The sequence below is a fragment of the Sprattus sprattus genome, assembly GCF_963457725.1.
Source record: "Sprattus sprattus genome assembly, chromosome: 6".
Lineage (NCBI taxonomy): Eukaryota > Metazoa > Chordata > Actinopteri > Clupeiformes > Clupeidae > Sprattus > Sprattus sprattus.
The window spans coordinates 4,384,487-4,401,894 of NC_137925.1; the positions used below are offsets into that span (position 1 = coordinate 4,384,487).

At 43.1% G+C, this 17,408-nt stretch overlaps 2 protein-coding genes across 3 annotated transcripts in view; one reads left to right on the plus strand and one right to left on the minus strand.

Moving 5' to 3' along the window:
* The window catches only part of sh3bgrl (SH3 domain binding glutamate-rich protein like), a 12,106-nt gene extending 5,343 nt beyond the window's left edge, over positions 1–6,763 (minus strand). The window contains exon 1 of the mRNA XM_080840421.1: positions 6,557–6,763. Within this exon, the coding sequence (XP_080696547.1) occupies positions 6,557–6,601 (45 nt within the window). The 5' untranslated portion in view covers positions 6,602–6,763. The remainder of the gene's footprint in view (positions 1–6,556) is intronic.
* Positions 6,764–8,179: 1,416 nt separating this feature from the next.
* Positions 8,180–12,024, plus strand: hmgn6 (high mobility group nucleosome binding domain 6). Of its 2 annotated transcripts, none has more exons than XM_080840072.1 (6): positions 8,180–8,333; positions 9,370–9,396; positions 9,571–9,600; positions 9,840–9,887; positions 10,487–10,612; positions 11,068–12,024. In XM_080840072.1, exons 1-6 carry the CDS (start codon positions 8,319–8,321, stop codon positions 11,113–11,115), a joined length of 294 nt encoding a protein of 97 aa, XP_080696198.1. In that variant the 5' UTR covers positions 8,180–8,318; the 3' UTR covers positions 11,116–12,024. The 2 variants fall into 2 exon arrangements, with proteins under 2 accessions (XP_080696198.1, XP_080696199.1); XM_080840073.1 differs by having other exon boundaries at positions 9,843–9,887.
* The last annotated feature ends 5,384 nt before the right edge of the window (positions 12,025–17,408 follow it).

Consider the following 17,408-nt stretch of genomic DNA (forward strand, 5'->3'; position numbering starts at 1 on the left):
CATCGACCAAGCATCAGCCCCAGCCGTGGAGAATGGCAACGAGCCTCGTCACGCTGCGGATAAAACCATTTGCAGAGGAATGCAAGCAATTATTATCATTACGATTATGGTAACGCCAGAGCTACCACTGGGCTCTGACTCTGACTGCAAGAGGAGCCAGGAAATCCTCTCATGTCAGCAAAATACTTAGGCTTCGTTTGTTTTATTTATGACCTGATCTGTCCCATGGAATGTAGGGAGATGAATGGCCTCTATTTTTTGTGTAATCTCTCCGCTCTGACTTTCTCCATTTTCAGAGGGGTCGGGGGCAGACCAGGCGGAACGCAGCAGGCGAAACGAGCAGCAAACAAAAGCCTGTCTGTGACACACTTCAACCTGCAGATAAAGGGGGAAACGACAAAGAGGAAATGGTGGCTTGACTGGCTGGGTGTGCTTGCTTATGTCACCCAGAAATAGGGTGGCGGCAAGTGAAAAAAAAAAAAACTGTGAGAGTGAGACAGAAAATGAGAGAGAGAGAGAGAAACGGATATTGTGAGTAACAGACACAAGAACACAAAGGTGAGGGAGAAAAGATTCGGATGGGAGAGGAGAATCCCTTCGGAGGGCACAGAAAGATCCAGAAGTAATAATGTTCAGGCCCTGAGGTGTGCAGGCCTATATCTCCCCACTGCAGATCTGCCTAAGGGGAAAGGAGTGCCTGACTCGGAGAAGAATGCCCCTAGAAGGAGAGACGGAAGCCAGGGCGATCTGCCTCCAAGGCTCAGAGCCGGGAGGAGGGAGATGGTCAAACCCACGCCAAATATGGCCAGCTGAGAGGAGTCAAGCCTGTGTCAGCGCAGCTGGTGCTGCTGCTACCACACATCAGCAAACAGCCTAGGGAGGAGAGAGACAGACAACCCTGCACAGATGGGTGAAGAGGGTGCAACCACACAACCATTTCAGAGGTTGCAGGTTGCAGTGTATGTGTATATAGTAGTTTGGGTGTGGACAGCCAATGATCACTCTTTATTTACCAATCCCATTATTCTGCAAAAAACAAACAAATTAGACGTTGCGTTCTGGCCTCAGGGAAGGCAAATATGTGCAAATGTGAGTCCAGGCGGTTGAGCCAAATGCAAAGCTTGCTAGTTTGATAATGTTGACAGAGATATGGAAAGCAGAGGCATGGAGAAGGAAAGGAACTGAGTAACACAGCTGCTGTGTCGCACTTTTCTGGATGCCGGTCTGCTGGGAACATGGCTACACACCATGGCTCAACCTTTTCCTGTGAAAGAGTGGAACGGGAGGACAGCTTCCCCCCCCCTCATTTCTGCTCTGTCGTTCTCGCTCCTCTCTGTCTCTCTGTCTGTCCCTCTTGTTCTGCTCTAGAACTGCACTCACAAAACCCCCTTTGTACCAACGCCAAGCTAAATTAATTTGGGAGGGAACTATGCCAAACTCCATCTCCCACCACCTTTCTCTGTGAATTCTCTCTCTTTCTCTCTCTCTCTCTCTCTCTTTTTTTTGTCTCTCAGAATCGCTGTTCTGTATTTGTGCTGCTCCATAGGATAATTGGCATTGTGCTCAGTTTATCCTATTAAAATGGGTGTGGTGATAAAGAAGGGCCTGCATTCCTGAGAATCCATGTATCAGTCTGTCTGTGAAGGGGAAAGTCCGGATGTACCAGTGAGTATCTCTTTACACGACTCGGACACATTTACTGTTTAGGAAACACAGTCAAAGTCAAAGGTCTGACATTGCCAGTTATAACAACTAAATAAAACTATTCTGACTGGGCAACAAGGCTTGATGAGTTCATTTGTAAATTAATGATTCATCAGAAGAGTTTTCATATGCATCACTGTGTTTGACCCATGACCATATGTGGACAACTCTCACCACAACCACACCTTTTTATAACAGATAAACTTATTTTTTATCAAGATAAGATGGCTGTTATCTTCCCTGTTCATGACTACGTGATGTGACTCACACCACAACAGCACAACGCACCACAACAGCACAACACACCACAACAGCACAACACACCACAACACCACAACACCACAACAGCACAACACCACAACAGCACAACACAACAGCACAACTCACCACAACAGCACAACACACCACAACAGCACAACACACCACAACAGCACAACACCACAACAGCACAACTCACCACAACAGCACAACTCACCAAAACAGCACAACACAACACACCACAACAGCACAACACACCACAACAGCACAACACACCACAACAGCGCAACACACCACAACAGCACAACACACCACAACAGCACAACACACCACAACAGCACAACACACCACAACAGCACAACGCACAACTCACCACAACAGCACAACACACCACAACAGCACAACACACCACAACAGTGCAACACGCCACAACAGCACAACACACCACAACAGCACAACACACCACAACAGCACACCACACCACAACACACCACAACAGCACAACACACCTCAACAGCACAACACACCACAACAGCACACCACACCACAACACACCACAACAGCGCAACACACCACAACAGCACAACTCACCACAACAGCACAACACAACAACACACCTCAACAGCACAACACACCACAACAGCACAACACACCAGGCCTGCCATTCCTCAGTCAGGTCCTCAGCTGAGTCACCTGTCTGCCAGGATTATCAACAGAGCCTCTAGTCCCGACTGCAATCGATATCCATCAGTGGCTTTCTAATGGCCAGCGCTATCGATTATCCAGTCTGTCTTCTCACTGGGCCATGTACACAAGAGCACAGAGTTCAGATTAGGGGCAATTAGCAGCACAGAGGTGGTAAAGAGCAGTGCGATCGTTCAATCACTCGCTACCAAAGTGATGCATCAGTGGGACCATACAGTGTGGCCGTCCTGAATAGATTTTTAACAGTCCTGTTGGGCAGTACCTTCGTTCTGAAGACCCAGCTGGCTCAATGAAGGATTTAGGCTTGATGTATTATTTACTAGACTTTTCTTAAAAAAGAAACTAAGTGCTGTGTTTTTTTTTTCTTACTCCTGCCATCTGTAATAATCTGTCTGGTTGTTAAATTAAAACCAACATGCAGAATAAGCAGTTATGTATGCAACTGAAGCAGCCACATGGGCATACACACACACAGACACACACCACACAAACTCACTTCACAAAGACCTGTTGTGATAATGTCTTACACAGACATTTCAAGTCATCTGAATTACAAATGCGCCCGCTAACAACCTCCCATATTAACACAACTGAGTGTGAGGATCCTGACCTTCTCCTGGTGTAGTCAAACTCCCTCAGAGCATCACAAACCTAGCATGTGCCGCCAGCGGAGTGACATCATCAACTCAGAGAAAAAGGGGACCTTGTGTTCTCACTATGTTTGGGTTACACACACCCATCCTTCTCAGGGCCAGTGTACTCACAGAGAAGTCAAAAAGTCCCCTCATAGCTTCTCTTCATCGCCTGCCATTTGGTGCCTTGGCTACACATGGCTGACTCACACTGATAACAAAGATGGCTTTCATCCACCAGTAGGGAAGAGAAAGGATGGGTCCTACAACTGCACGTGCAAGATACATTGTCATTTCTAAAGGGTCATTTATATCTCAAATAGACCTTAAAGGAAGCCAATACGTGGAAAAACGAAGGTATATGGAAAAGCTGTTGGAGTAACTGAATTTGGGCTTAACTCAACTTTATCCTCATATGCATATATATATATATATATATATATATATTAGAAAAAAAATGTTACGCCAAAAAAATAATGTTATGCCATATTCTTTTAGTGTGTAAGGTCACTTAACTGTAAGAATGTATTACAACAATGGTGTTACAAAATGCACTTAGGTTATGAGTTCAGATTAGGATGAATACTTAATATGATGTGGGGCAGCCCTCTTCACACACACACACACACACACACACACACAGAAACATGAACATAAACATGAAAATATACACAAATGCACTCATGCTATGTTGGCTTGTAAATTAGTTTGAGCCACATATGAAGAATGCTCTTCATGTTGGAAAAGTTGGGCGATTATGAAAAACTAAAGATACAAAGGCAAGACCTCTAAAACGGTTTACCATGGCAATATTGACTCAGTGTTCAGAATCTGTACAAATAAGCATCCAAAAAAGAAACCTGCATCACAATTGACCTTCATAATGACATGGATTAAAAGGCACAGCTAGCTATCTGAACAGAGCATCACGAGCTCCAGATGGTCAGAGGACAAAATCAAATTAGCTTCAACTGAAGTTTAGTTTGGTCAGGCCTTTGCTACGTAAACCTAACACACTCTTGGAACAGCCCCATCCTCTCCCTGTACACAGATAGAGTGATGTTCATCCCATTCTCTCCCTGAACACAGATAGAGTGATGTTCATCCCATCCTCTCCCTGCAAACAGATAGAGTGATGTTCATCCCATCCTCTCCCTGAACACAGATAGAGTGATGTTCATCCCATCCTCTCCCTGCAAACAGATAGAGTGATGTTCATCCCATCCTCTCCCTGAACACAGATAGAGTGATGTTCATCCCATCCTCTCCCTGCAAACAGATAGAGTGATGTTCATCCCATCCTCTCCCTGCAAACAGATAGAGTGATGTTCATCCCATTCTCTCCCTGTACACAGATAGAGAGATGTTCATACCATCCTCTCCCTGCAAACAGATACAGTGATGTTCATTGCCCTTTCTATGCAGTCGGCTGTAAGGAGGACAACTATTCCTGAGTCTCTGACTGAGCCGGCTGTATGTGTTGAACTGCAGGCTTCGTAATATAGGGCTCAGTTCTGCAGAAGCAGAGCTATAGGCATGGTCATAATGTCTACACTAATACACAAAATAGACCTGTCTTTCTTTTTCTCTGCCAATCTACCTGCCCAAGTATCTAACTATTCACATATTTAACAATGTCAATGCATTTACAGGCACGGGGATCTCAGAAATGGTATTTCTGCTGGCCATACGACAACAGGCCATATTAAGATAGCTAAGTCTACAAATGACCAGGGAACGGACATCAGCAATACACTGCAATGTATTACACACATGCCTCCACAAACACTGAGACGATCCTTTGGAATTAGCCAGTTTATGCACACCTCCATTTCAAGTGTATGTAAGTAAACTACCCTGATGGGTCACGCAAAGCTTCATACATAGCCAATACTGGCAACAACATTTTTTTACATTTGTATTTTACATTACAGTATTTTACATTTGATGGTTATATGAGAAAGACAAACATAAAACCACCAGAACAAACATACACATGCATCTATATTCAATCTTGGGATCTGGCCCAAGTATAGGGTGTGATGCAACCAATGAACTTACACTTTAGTTTCTTTACACTTATAGGCCACTACACTACACCTATAGCCCAGCTGCCACTATTTGTGGCTATGGCATGTGAGCATGGCCCAGTACTTACAGCAAATTCTTACAGATGTGAAGCGCTAAATCTACATCACCCTCAAACTTTGTTGAGGTTCAGGGGCTAGTCAGCCACACTCTTTGTGTGTACATGTAGTGTGTGTGTGTGTGTGTGTGTGTGTGTGTGTGTGTGTGTGTGTGTGTGTGTGTGTGTGTGTGTGTGTGTCTGTAATAACTTTGCTCCCTATCAGCTTTCTCAGTTTTCCTTTTTTCAGTGACATTCCTGCTCGTGAGCCGTCTAAAGCCCCATAGTCCCATAGGTCCCGTTTAGTGGAGTTGTGCCCCCCCCCCATCCCAACCCCCCAAGATTGATGTGAAAAGAAGGAGTTATGTAACAGGTCCTCTGAGCATAGTACTGCTGCTTTACTCCCCAAGTTTGAAAAGGAACCAGCTGGTCTCAAAAGGTTGCATCATGGGCTTCCAACATCACTTTGAGACCCACACCCACTGACACACTGTGGGTCTGGTCAAGCTATTTAAAAATTCACTTTCACTTATGTATTGTCTTAAACAGATAGTTTGGACCCCTGAGTATGATATGCTTCCCAGCCTACAGAATAACACTAGCCTGGACTCAAGTTACAGTGACAGACAGACACTGACTGTTTAGCAAGTGGCCCAGCATTGACTTGCAGTCTTAGCACCTTATTTAGAGTCACTCAGACCAGTTCCTTCACTAGCTCTGGTTCATGGGAGGAGGGTGGAGAGGGAGAGAGTAAGTGACTGTTTTGCAGAGTAGTATATGCGTGGAAATAACTTTTTGTGGTACAAAAACACTATCATAGGATTTTTGGCCGGCTCCTTAAAGATCACAACCAGCGGTTTAGCGTTCTAACACATTCAAACTCCAGTAAATGAGCTTACGTACTGTGCAAGGGGGATGTTTGTTTGCAGGTAAACCTACTTAGATCTGTCAAATAATGAACACTTAGCCTTAAAATCCACATTCTATTTGCAACCAAATGCAGAATCACACAAAAGCTAAGTGCTTCGCTGTCTATGGTTTAGCAACTGAAAGTGCTCTGCCTGGCCCTGAATGCGTCGACTCTGTCAATGCAGGAGATGAGTGAATGAGCGATGCGTCTGAGGGTTCTTACCGATGTCGATCCGGAGGACGATGCTATGAAAACTTTGATCACCATGTTCTTCAGCAAATCCCTGCGTGGTGCCGAGACAGTAATCCCAAAAAACAGAGCGATTGAAGACAGAAAGACACACTCGCAGTCAAGACAGAAGAAATAGACAAGCTCCTGCAAACAAATAATTTCTATCACTAACAGCTGCAATCTGTGCAGAGGCTTGTGTTCCAACCCTTGATGGACTTCAATATTTTCTTAAGCCTCCGCCTCCCCTCCCCCTGTACTCCGCCCCCTCCCCTTTCTCTGCACTCTAGACTCTAGTCATCCATTAGTGGCCAAAGTTTACCATCATCACCTTTACACAAATTATTAAAATTGTATTGCCAGTTCGTCTTAGAACAGTGGGCTCATTGTTAATCGGTCAAATCACGTACTGGAATGAGGAAGGGAAACACATTCCGTACAGTTCAAATGGCACCCCTTAATGTCATCTTTGTTGTGATTGCGGCTTTCTTGTTGCAATACATTCGATGTGTTTGATTTTTCTTAACTGCTGCTTCTTCCCTCGGCCTAGCCTATTTACCCCTGTGTATCTTAACCAGATGAATGCGCTTCAGGTTCAGAACCGAGGGGTCATTGGTCACAACAGCCGTGATCATTTGCACTGTTACCGGGGAATTTGGCTTACATTTTACATCAAATCTAAGTCACTGTAGTTGGGCGCCCCTTGGTGGTGAAGAGGGTTAGCACACCCAGTGCAACTTTGTTGCACGCCATGTGCACAAATATTCTGGTGAAATTGGATACTTTTTTATATTCAGTGTAGCGAGTCATTTTTGCTGTCGTGCACTTAGAGTATTCTGGTAACAAAACTAACACTACATGTCTATCGCGTGCCTCCATGCACGTACACAATGGCTGTTTCTCGAGGACACTATTTTGACGCACGTTCCACCATCACAACGTCAACGCTCATCATCATTATATTTACAAAAATGTAGAATTGCAAAGCACGTTGTATGCGTTTTATCAAAGGGACATGTACTGTATGCGTGCAGATCGCTAGGTTACGACCGTGAGTCTCCATTCTGCAGACCATTTGAAAGAGGATTAGGCTATTCTTCTCTCACTGGGCAGAACTGTAGCCACCTACCGGCGTCATTCCCTCTTTGCGCTTGTAAAGGCTTTTCTTCCCTAAATGAATTTAGAAAAGCCGACTAACAAGAATATGACGAGCAAGAAGGGCGCCATTTTGGACGAAGGGCAAGATACTAGAATGGCACTTCCTTATGTGCATTCTCTCATTTCGATAGTTGTTATTGAACCGAAATGGATATAGTGAAAAAGTAAAAGACAACTCTAGCTTCGTGTGGAAAGCATTTGGGTTTAAATGACTCCAGGTCCTGGAGAGCATTCGATTTTTTTTATTTTTTTTGGCGCTTAATACGTGTGAAGTACACATCAGTTAGTCCATGATATATATTTTTTTTATTATTATTTCTTCCCTCCACTGCAATAAATATTTCGCGCGTAAAGGAAATACCGGCTTGGATATTCCCCCTCATCTTGGGCTCTCACTGGCAACTGCTGATTGGCCTAACGCACATCAATCACGACTTAGCCGCACCCCTCCCCCCCATTCAACCACTAGCTTTAATGTCCCTGTGTGTTTACTACACTACTTCGTATAAGGAGACATTCGCCTTTTACATGCACTGAACTCTGCAACAAAGCAGTGCTTTTTAGTATTATTTTAACGAAAACCCTTCAGGAATCCACAATGCCCAAGAGAAAGGTACGTAGTTTACTGATTGTGCTATTACTTTCAGCTTCTGAAATCAGAGAAGCCTAAACAGCTATTGATAGCTCGCTATTTATTGTGAAGCCATCCTCACAACGAAGTCTTAATTATAAACCCATTTGTTTGCAAAATTTCGCATGGCGTGTAAAAACATATCGTTCTTTTAAAATGCGATTTTTCTCTGGCGAAATTAGCAACAGTCGAGCTGTAGTCGTGGTAAAGAAGGCTTTCTTAGAGCTGTTCAGTCCTGCCTGTAGGGTCTGAAGTCTAGCTGGGTCTCCATGCTGGTAAACCTGAAGCAGCCATGCTTTGCAGCTCTCGGACTATCCTCTGTGTGCAGCGTCCGAGAACAAACGCTTACCTAATCGACATGACCACTCGTTTGGCCTCAAAAGCGGCGCTACAATTCGAAAAAAGAACAGAAAGTTTCATTTAGAGACGTTAAAAGCCAAAAATAACGCTTTAAAACCCTATAAATTTATATTTTTTCTCTTTGTTCATGTCGCCAGATGGCTGTCATGACGCCTTTTTCTCGCCAGGTGGCGATGTAAGCGTTAATTTCGGCCCCTCCCCCCTCTCCCGGTTGCCCTCCCCCAGCGGCGTGTTAAAAATTCCGGGGTTGGTTGAGTAGAACGGGGGATAGTGCTTGGGGATGCAGAAGGTGTCACGATCCCTTTGTGCATTCAAATCCCAACTCGAAATGAGGCTAATACAATGCGACGCTAATAACTTATTTACAGACCTAGCACGCATCGCTATATTAGACCCTTGAAACTGTTTCTAAACGGATTATTCCTGCACTAAATTCGTGGCAAGACCACGCTGACCTATCAGGTGAACGGCTGTAGTACCCTAGGTCGAAGAGGTGTGTTGTGAATGTCATGCATTCACAAAACAAACTTTGCCAATTTATCATGCACTGTGATTTTTTTTCTAATGACATGCTAAACACATGGTTCAGATATTATCTTATTTTGAAATATAAAAGTGGCAAAACTAATTTCTTTGCTCTTTCTTTCTCTTTTTACAGGGAGCCGATGGAGAGACAAAGGAAGAGGTTTGTGTTCTCTCACCTGTTGGAATTTTTTTTTTGTTCAATCTCACAAGTCTCTGTTTAGAACAACATTTGTTGTTTTAAAGGTGTACATAAATGTCAGTAAGTATTTAGTTAATTTAACCATTTATTACCTGAACAATTAATAAATGTTTTCATCTTGTGTTGTCTCTGCAGCCGCAGAGGAGATCTGCAAGATTATCCACTGTAAGTAAAATGAGCATCTCTAGAAATGTCTCTGTTGCTATGACTCCGGCATAAATGTATATTAAATGTCACTGTATATAATAGTTATCACATATAAAAAGTAATTCTGTATTTAAAGTGATCTGCATTGGCAATTATGTTGTTATTTAATTTGAAATGCTTCAATTAATTACAGTGTGACACTAAAGTAGGGGTCTTTGTATCGTTGTGTATGACTGTGTGCTTATGATTCTTGGTAGAAGCCCGCCCCTCCAAAACCCGAGCCTAAGGCCAAAAAGCCAGCCAAGGTAACCCACATCAAGAACCTCTGCGTACACACGCACACACACACACACACACACACACACAGTTCCACGTAGCTCATGATATTGCACCCTATATTTAAATATAAAGGGCAACACGTATGTTGTAGCCAGTGCTATTGCAACATTTTAAAGTATGCTTACAATGTTGTAACTGTTTGTCCTTTACAAGTTTGAAGTCTGATCACATAGGCATCGCATTAGGGAAAAACCTTTTTTTGCATTTGTTAGAAACTTTTTTGGTGTGTTTTAGCTCTACACTGAAATTTATTCTGGATAGTAAATAGTGCTATGAAGTATAAAAAGTGTAAAATACAGTATAAAAAACAGCATGTAGGGTGTATGCATATACACATAATATAAACATATATATATACACACACACACAGACACACCCAAATCATTTTGTATCACTTCCTATTTGTAGCAACTATTACCATAGATCAACTCGGATCAGGAACCTGTTGATGTGTAATGAGTCTGAAAGCTTGTTTTTCTTATAACAGTGCCCCTAGTGGTGAAAAGAGAGAATAACCAAATGATGTCAAAGTGTTAAGTGGCTGCTGTTTTGTCAACATCTGCAGAAGGAGAAGGCGGTAAACGACAAGAAAGAAGACAAAAAGACCAAGGCGAAAGCCAAGGAGAGCACAGAGCCTGAGGCCAACGAGGAGAACCATGCAGAAAACAACGGAGAGGCCAAGACCAATGAGGTGCGCGTGTGTGTGTGTGTGTGTGTGGAGGTGCGAGAGGGATCACAAACTCTCGCTGTATCATTAGTAAGGCTCTTGAGTATGTTACACAAGGCAGGTGGGGCATGTAGGCCAGATGTCTTATTTCACAAATGCAGTCCAGGTCGCAACTGCATTGCCCAGTTCAGACCATGTGTCTTGACCAGTGAAGCCAGTGTATGATGTTAGGCGGGAGTTTAGACTGCAAAGTAAGATCAGGGAAGAATATTTTTGAGACAACCCACTAGCTTTGCTTTCGATAGTAGGACTTAAGTGTAATCTTTAAAAAAAAAGTTGACTTAACACTTGTTTACACTAATTGTAAGCTCTGCAAATAGTTGGGTTGGTGAACACAGTGTGAAGTGCTAAAACAAAGTTTGGCTTTAGTGAAGGCTTTAAGTTCTAGCAGGTGTATTAATTCTCCCCACCCCCCACAGGTCGAGGCAGCCCCCGAAGAAACCAAGGAGGAAGCCAAGTCCGAGTAACAGCACTGCCACCTCCCTCTTTTTCTCCTCCACTCCCCCTTTCTTCTTCTCTACTTCCTCTCCGTCTTCTCTCCCGCCCATGCTCAGTCCCAGGAAAAGCCCGAGCCTCCATGTGTGGTTGCCCCGACTCTCCAAGGCGTATTGATAACAGAGGAATATTTTTATCGATGATTTTATAAGTATCAGTACAGATTTTTAGCACAAACAACAAAAAAAAGCTAAGTGTCGGAGCGCACAGCCCGACTTGCCGCTATCATATCAAGAGTCTGCGAGCAAGAAAAAAACACACACATACACACACACACACACAAAAAAAATCCTTTTCTGTTATTTTTTTTTCTTCTTTTTTAAAACAGCATTCATGATTGTTGATAGCTTGTCTGGTCTAGGAAGAGTAGCTGCGTGTCAAGAAGATTAGTGTGTGTTGACCTCTTACGTTTGCAAGCCGTCTCCTTTACTGTAACCCCTTAACAGTTTTAACATGAGTGATATATCTCTCTTTTTTTTTTAATGACTTTTCATCTGTGCAGTGGGTTTTTCTGGCTTTTTCGTCTCTTGTCCAGATTGGGGTTCATTTTGTTTCATTTCAGTGTATTGTCCGTAAAGAAAGAGGAATAGAACATTTGACAACATTCCAAGCAGTGCGACATGGAACGTTGAGTTAATGTAACTCTGGAAAAGAAAAGAAAAAAAATCCCTGCTGAAACAACAACATCAAAAAGAAAATATTTTGTTAAAACAAACGAAACTTAACAAAAGAACCAATACCAGCTTGTTCTAGGTCTCGCTGTTCAAAACAATTTTCTAAACAGTAATTTTTTTTTAGGATTGAATTTCATGCAGGTGACTGTAAACCACTCTGATGTTCTGGATGTCTCTTAATAAAACAAAACCTTGGAATTTTCCTCACTCTGTTTCAGGGCACGTTTTTTGTTTTTTATGTTGTTCCTTGGAGACATAGGGACATATGGTTTCATATACATATTTGCAATAAGAAAGATGTGCAGGAGGTATTTCTCATAGTTAATAATTAGCACTTACTAAGCTTTGGGCTTTATATATGAGTTTATGTGTTTTTAAAAAGGGTTCTACAGAAGTTAAGATAAATAAAGTGGTGTGAGCTCCAATCAGAGTAAAAGTATAATGAAATGGAACATAAAGAATGCGTGAGATTAGAACAATAACAAAACCACCTGATTTATAACGGGGGTATTTCAAGTACATGGTTCATTGATAAACCTGGGTAAGTTCATTCACAGTGAGGGGTAAACCTACTAGGTGACGAGCCCTCTAGCTTCATTCTCCTATTAGAACAAAGCCACAGGACTCTTCTTTTAGGAGGTTTACCACTTATTCTGAGTTAATTTACCCAGGTTTGCCACTAAACCACGCACTTGGAATATCCCCCAGATATGAAAAAAAAAGCACGTAAATTACAAAGTGAAAATCATGGTAAACCTGTATGAACAGAATGCTTCTTAAAGCGTCTAGAAGCTCTATTGCTCCTATATGGTCCGGCAAGGAATTCTTAAAATGTGGCCCCAGGTGCCTAGTTGCTGACTGTATGTCTACACAATACAAGCACCTGCAATTGCTAATAGTTAAGACCACTTGCATTAGCTCAAGGGGCGTAAAAAGGTAGTGACACGATACAGCATAATTGTCTTACAGCAATGTCTGTACTGCGTTTTCCACATGAGTGGTCTGTGCGTTATACATCCCTTCCAAAAAACATACAGAAAGAGGAAGTTTTGTCTGAGTGTGGTTAAAGAGGGAGAGGTTTAGAAATGTCATTCGCTTGTACTCGTGTACATCAAAATCCCTGTGTTTACAGCAAATGTGACAATGGAATTTAAGGTGCTGTCAGTGACTGTTTTGATAAAAAAACGAATTTATTTTCTCAACCTACAATTAGTACATGTCATAGTAGTTGATTGTTGTTCCTTTGTATTTTGTGCATAGTGATTCTTAAAAACTGTATGAGGTGTTTCTTATACATGCATTTGTTCACACTTTAGAGGGTCTGGAGAAGTAAACAAACATATAAACAAGGCTGAAACAGGGAAACAAAGTTTATAAAGTGTTGGCAAACTTTTGGCGAACTCTATTCTCTATTCACGTCTTCAAAGTCCAATAGTAACCAATGATATAACTGACAGGACATCGGTACACAGAGGCCTTGGCTCGCTCGGGGCCTGCTCCATGGCCAGCCTCCCCAGGAGGTGATACCCCTCCCCAGGAGGTGATACCCAGATGGGCTCTCACCCGTGCTGGCCCCGACCCTGGGTAGAACTAGCACATACAGACGTGGACAAAATTGTTGGTACCCTCCATTAAAGAAAGACAAACCCACAATAGACAACGAAATAACTTGACACTGACAAAAGTAATAATACATTAAAATGTACTGAAAATGAACTAATTAAAATCAGACATTTGAATTGTGGTTCAACACAATAATAATACAAATAAAAATGACTGGCCTGGACTAGAAAAGGTGTGTCCTCAAATTAGCATTACAGGTGTCTTCAAACCTGTGATCAGTCAGTCTGCCTATTTTAAGGGTGAAAAGTAGTCACTTTGCTGTTTGGCATCATGGTGTGTACCACGCTGACCACAGAAAAGCTAAGGAGAGAGTTGTCTCAGGAGATTAGAAAGAAAATTATAGACAAGCACGTTAAAGGTAAAGTCTAGAAGACCATCTCCAAGCAGATTGATATCCCTGTGACAACAGTTGCACATTTATTTCATAAGTTTAGGGTCCAGGGGACTGTAGCAAACCTCCCTAGACGTGGTCGCAAGAGAAAAATTGTGGACAAATAGAAAAGACGGATAAAACAAATTGTAACCAAAGAGCCCAGAATAATTTCCAAAGTGATTAGAGGTGAACTCCAAGGTCAAGGTCAGTGTCAGATCACACCGTCCATTGCTGTTTGAGCCATAGTCGAACAAGGAGGACTCCACTGTTGAAAGCAAATCATAAAAATGTGAGACTGAAATTTGCCAAAATGCATATTAACAAGCCTCAGGGAGAATGTCCTTTGGACAGGTGAGACAAAACTGGAGCTTTTTGGCAAGTCAGAGACGCAAACATGAAGCATACAAAAAAAAGAACACTGTACCTAATGTGAAACATTGTAGAGGCTCGATTATTTTCAGGGGCTGCCTTGCTGCATCTGGCACAGGGTGTTTTGAATCTGTGCAGGGTCCAATGAACACCTAAATGAACACAGCTAAAACACCCAAAAATGTCTAAGAGCAAAACATTGAACTATTCTGAAGTGGCTTCTATGAGCCCTGATCGAAATGCTATTGAACATCTGTGGAAGGAGCTAAAACATGCAGTCTGGAGAAGGCACCCTTCAAACCTGAGACAGCTGGGGCAGTTTGCTCGCAAGGAGTGGGCCAAAATAACTGTTGACCGGTGCTTATTGCTTATTAAGTCTTATTGAGAGTTACAGAAATTGATTGATTGCCTTAAAAGGTTGTGCAACAAAATATTAAGTTAAGGGTACCCTCATTTTTATCCAGGCCAGTTTCATTAGTTTGATTTTTTTTAATTATTCTGTTGAACCACAATTCAAAAGTTAAATTTCAGTACATTTTTATTTATTATTACTTTTGTCAGTTTCAAGTTATTTCAGTGACCATTGTGGGTTTTTCTTTCTTTAACAGAAGGGCACCAACAATTTTGTCCACGTCTGTAGTGATGATGACATACGTCTGCAGAAGCTGGAGAGGGGGGGGGGGGGTGATGTGTGGATGGGAGGGCGACCACGTTAGGGTGAGGGTTTGGATTTGAGTGTTGTGTGTGTGTTTCGTGGAGATTGTGTGTGTTTGTTGGGATTATGTATGTGCGATGTGGTGGTGAGATGGGAAGACATGGCGTGCCAGAGAGGGCTGATGGACAAGACAAAGGCCACGGTGTTGAGGCTAGTGTCTCAAACGCTCACTGGCCATCCGACCCACTCTGTCTGTGTGAGTATTTGTGTGTGTGTGCCTGTGTGTGTGTGTCATTGGGAAGAGCTGAAGGCTGACCTTGTCTGTGCAAACACATGACCTCATCCCTCTCTCCTGTCTCGTGCGTCCCTCGCTCACGCTGCTGAGCTTGTCCTATGAATTTCTCCTCTCTGGCCTTTTCCCTCCTTTCACAACATTCCCTTCGTCTCACTATGTTGCCATTTCTATCTGCACTCTTCTCCTTTTTCCACCTTTCTGTGTTAGTCTATCTCTCTCTCTGCCCTCTATCTTTCCATTCTCTATCTCTCTCTGCACTCTTTCTTTTTCTACCTTTCCATTCTATGTTTCTCTGTTTGTCTCTCTCTGTCCCTCAACACAATGAAATAGCAAATGCACCAGTTATCTCCCCTCTTGTGAAGGTCATAGTCATTATCATCTTCACTCTGAAGAGCATGGCCTCTAGGGTTGTGAATGGATCAATCCAACATGACTCTGGACTGCTAAGTGAATTCATTTAGATGTGTGTGTGTGTGTGTGTGTGTGTGTGTGTGTGTGTGTGTGTGTGTGTGTGCGTCTAGGCCCTGGCAGTCCTCTGGTCCCTGCTCTGGTGGGCCCACAGGTTTTCATTGCACTCCATTAACCTCCTACAGCACTGATTGACCCAAGAGACACTTCTGCTGACCACGGGTATGGTGAAACGAACAGCTGATTAAGAGGCTGTGGCCTACGGACCTAACCGCTCACTCAAGCTGCAAATGGCTCACTGCAATTCTTTTTCCCTCCAAATTAGAACAGAGCTGGCTATCGCAGCTAGATCTCTCTACTTTAGCAAATGCGTCCAGCAGGCACAAAGATTTGATAGGATCAATGCCCTAACCTTGTATGGGGTAGACTATTTCTGAGGCTAGGGGTGTGGCGGTGTGTGAGGGAGAAATGAGGAGGAACCTGTATACAACTGTAGCCTGCATTGTCAGAAGCAGTCAGTCACACACTGAATTCAAACCTTCTCCCGCAGGCATGGGAAGTGGGGGCTGGCAGGAGGGCTCCAATCCGTGGGTTTTCTGTTGCCTCGGGCATTGGAGAGAGAGGTGTACTCACTGTACAGCTCTGTACTTACTGGCCACTGTTACACTCATTAAATCTCTCCCATCTGACCACCACACTGATGGGATGGAACCGAATATTGCTATTCTACTGTTGTAAAAGACATGAACTTGCATTATTTAGTATCATCTGAATCTGTAACCATTACCCCTGGATGTGTACTAACTAAGACCTGAGCCATTAGCATCTGAACCCCTTCCCCCCAGATAGCCTCCTTCCGGCTATCAACAACAACAACAACAACAACATGTTATGTTTCAGCATTATTTCAAAATCATTTCAATTAATTTTTCCCCCTTATCAGTCTACACTCAATAAGACACTCAAATCACTGAAATATTACACTGATATAAATATTCAGACCCTTTGCTATGACACTTGAATTTTAGCTCAGGTGCGTCCCATTTCTCTTGATCATCTTTGAGTTTCTACACTTTGATTGGAGTCCCCCTGTGGTAAATTCAATTGATTGGACGTGGTTTGGAAGGGTGTGTGTGTGTGTGTGTGTGTGTTGGGCTGGCCTGGGCCTCTGATTAATCTCAGATGTTTTATGGCAAGGCTGTAATGGTGACACAGCAGGAGAACCATCTGCCTTCAGACCCGGCCAAAGGCCATGGCTGTGACCTCCGACACTGCTGCAGGCAGCACACACACACACACACACACACACACACACACACACACACACACACACACACACTGACACACACACACACACACACACACACGGACCCCTCCTTTCCATTTTTTATTTCAATTCAGTCAGCAGGAAGAGATGGCTTATGAAACTATTCCACTAGATCATAGACAAATAAATGGATAGGCAGGTCATGCAGACATTTTGCAGAACAGCAGGGCTATGTCAGTCGATTTGATTTGAATTGGCGAGTGAAAGCCATTTCAGTGCCATGGTGTATGTAGGCAAATGGGAAGTGGGCAAGGGTGTGTGGATGTAAATGTGTGTGTGTGTGTGTGTGTGTGTGTGTGTGTGTGTGTGTGTGTGTGTGTGTGTGCGTGTGTGTGTGTGTGGATAGCTCTCAGTTTGGGTGAGCATAATGTTTATAAGGGAAGTGGGCATCCCCAGTAGGTCCTGATGGGAATCATTTCCCTCTGAATCCTACACACACACACACACACACACACATACATGCACACACAAAAACGCCATTTAGCAATTGGAGCATAAGCAACATGACCCACTTCCAGATCATAGACTGATACTGGATATG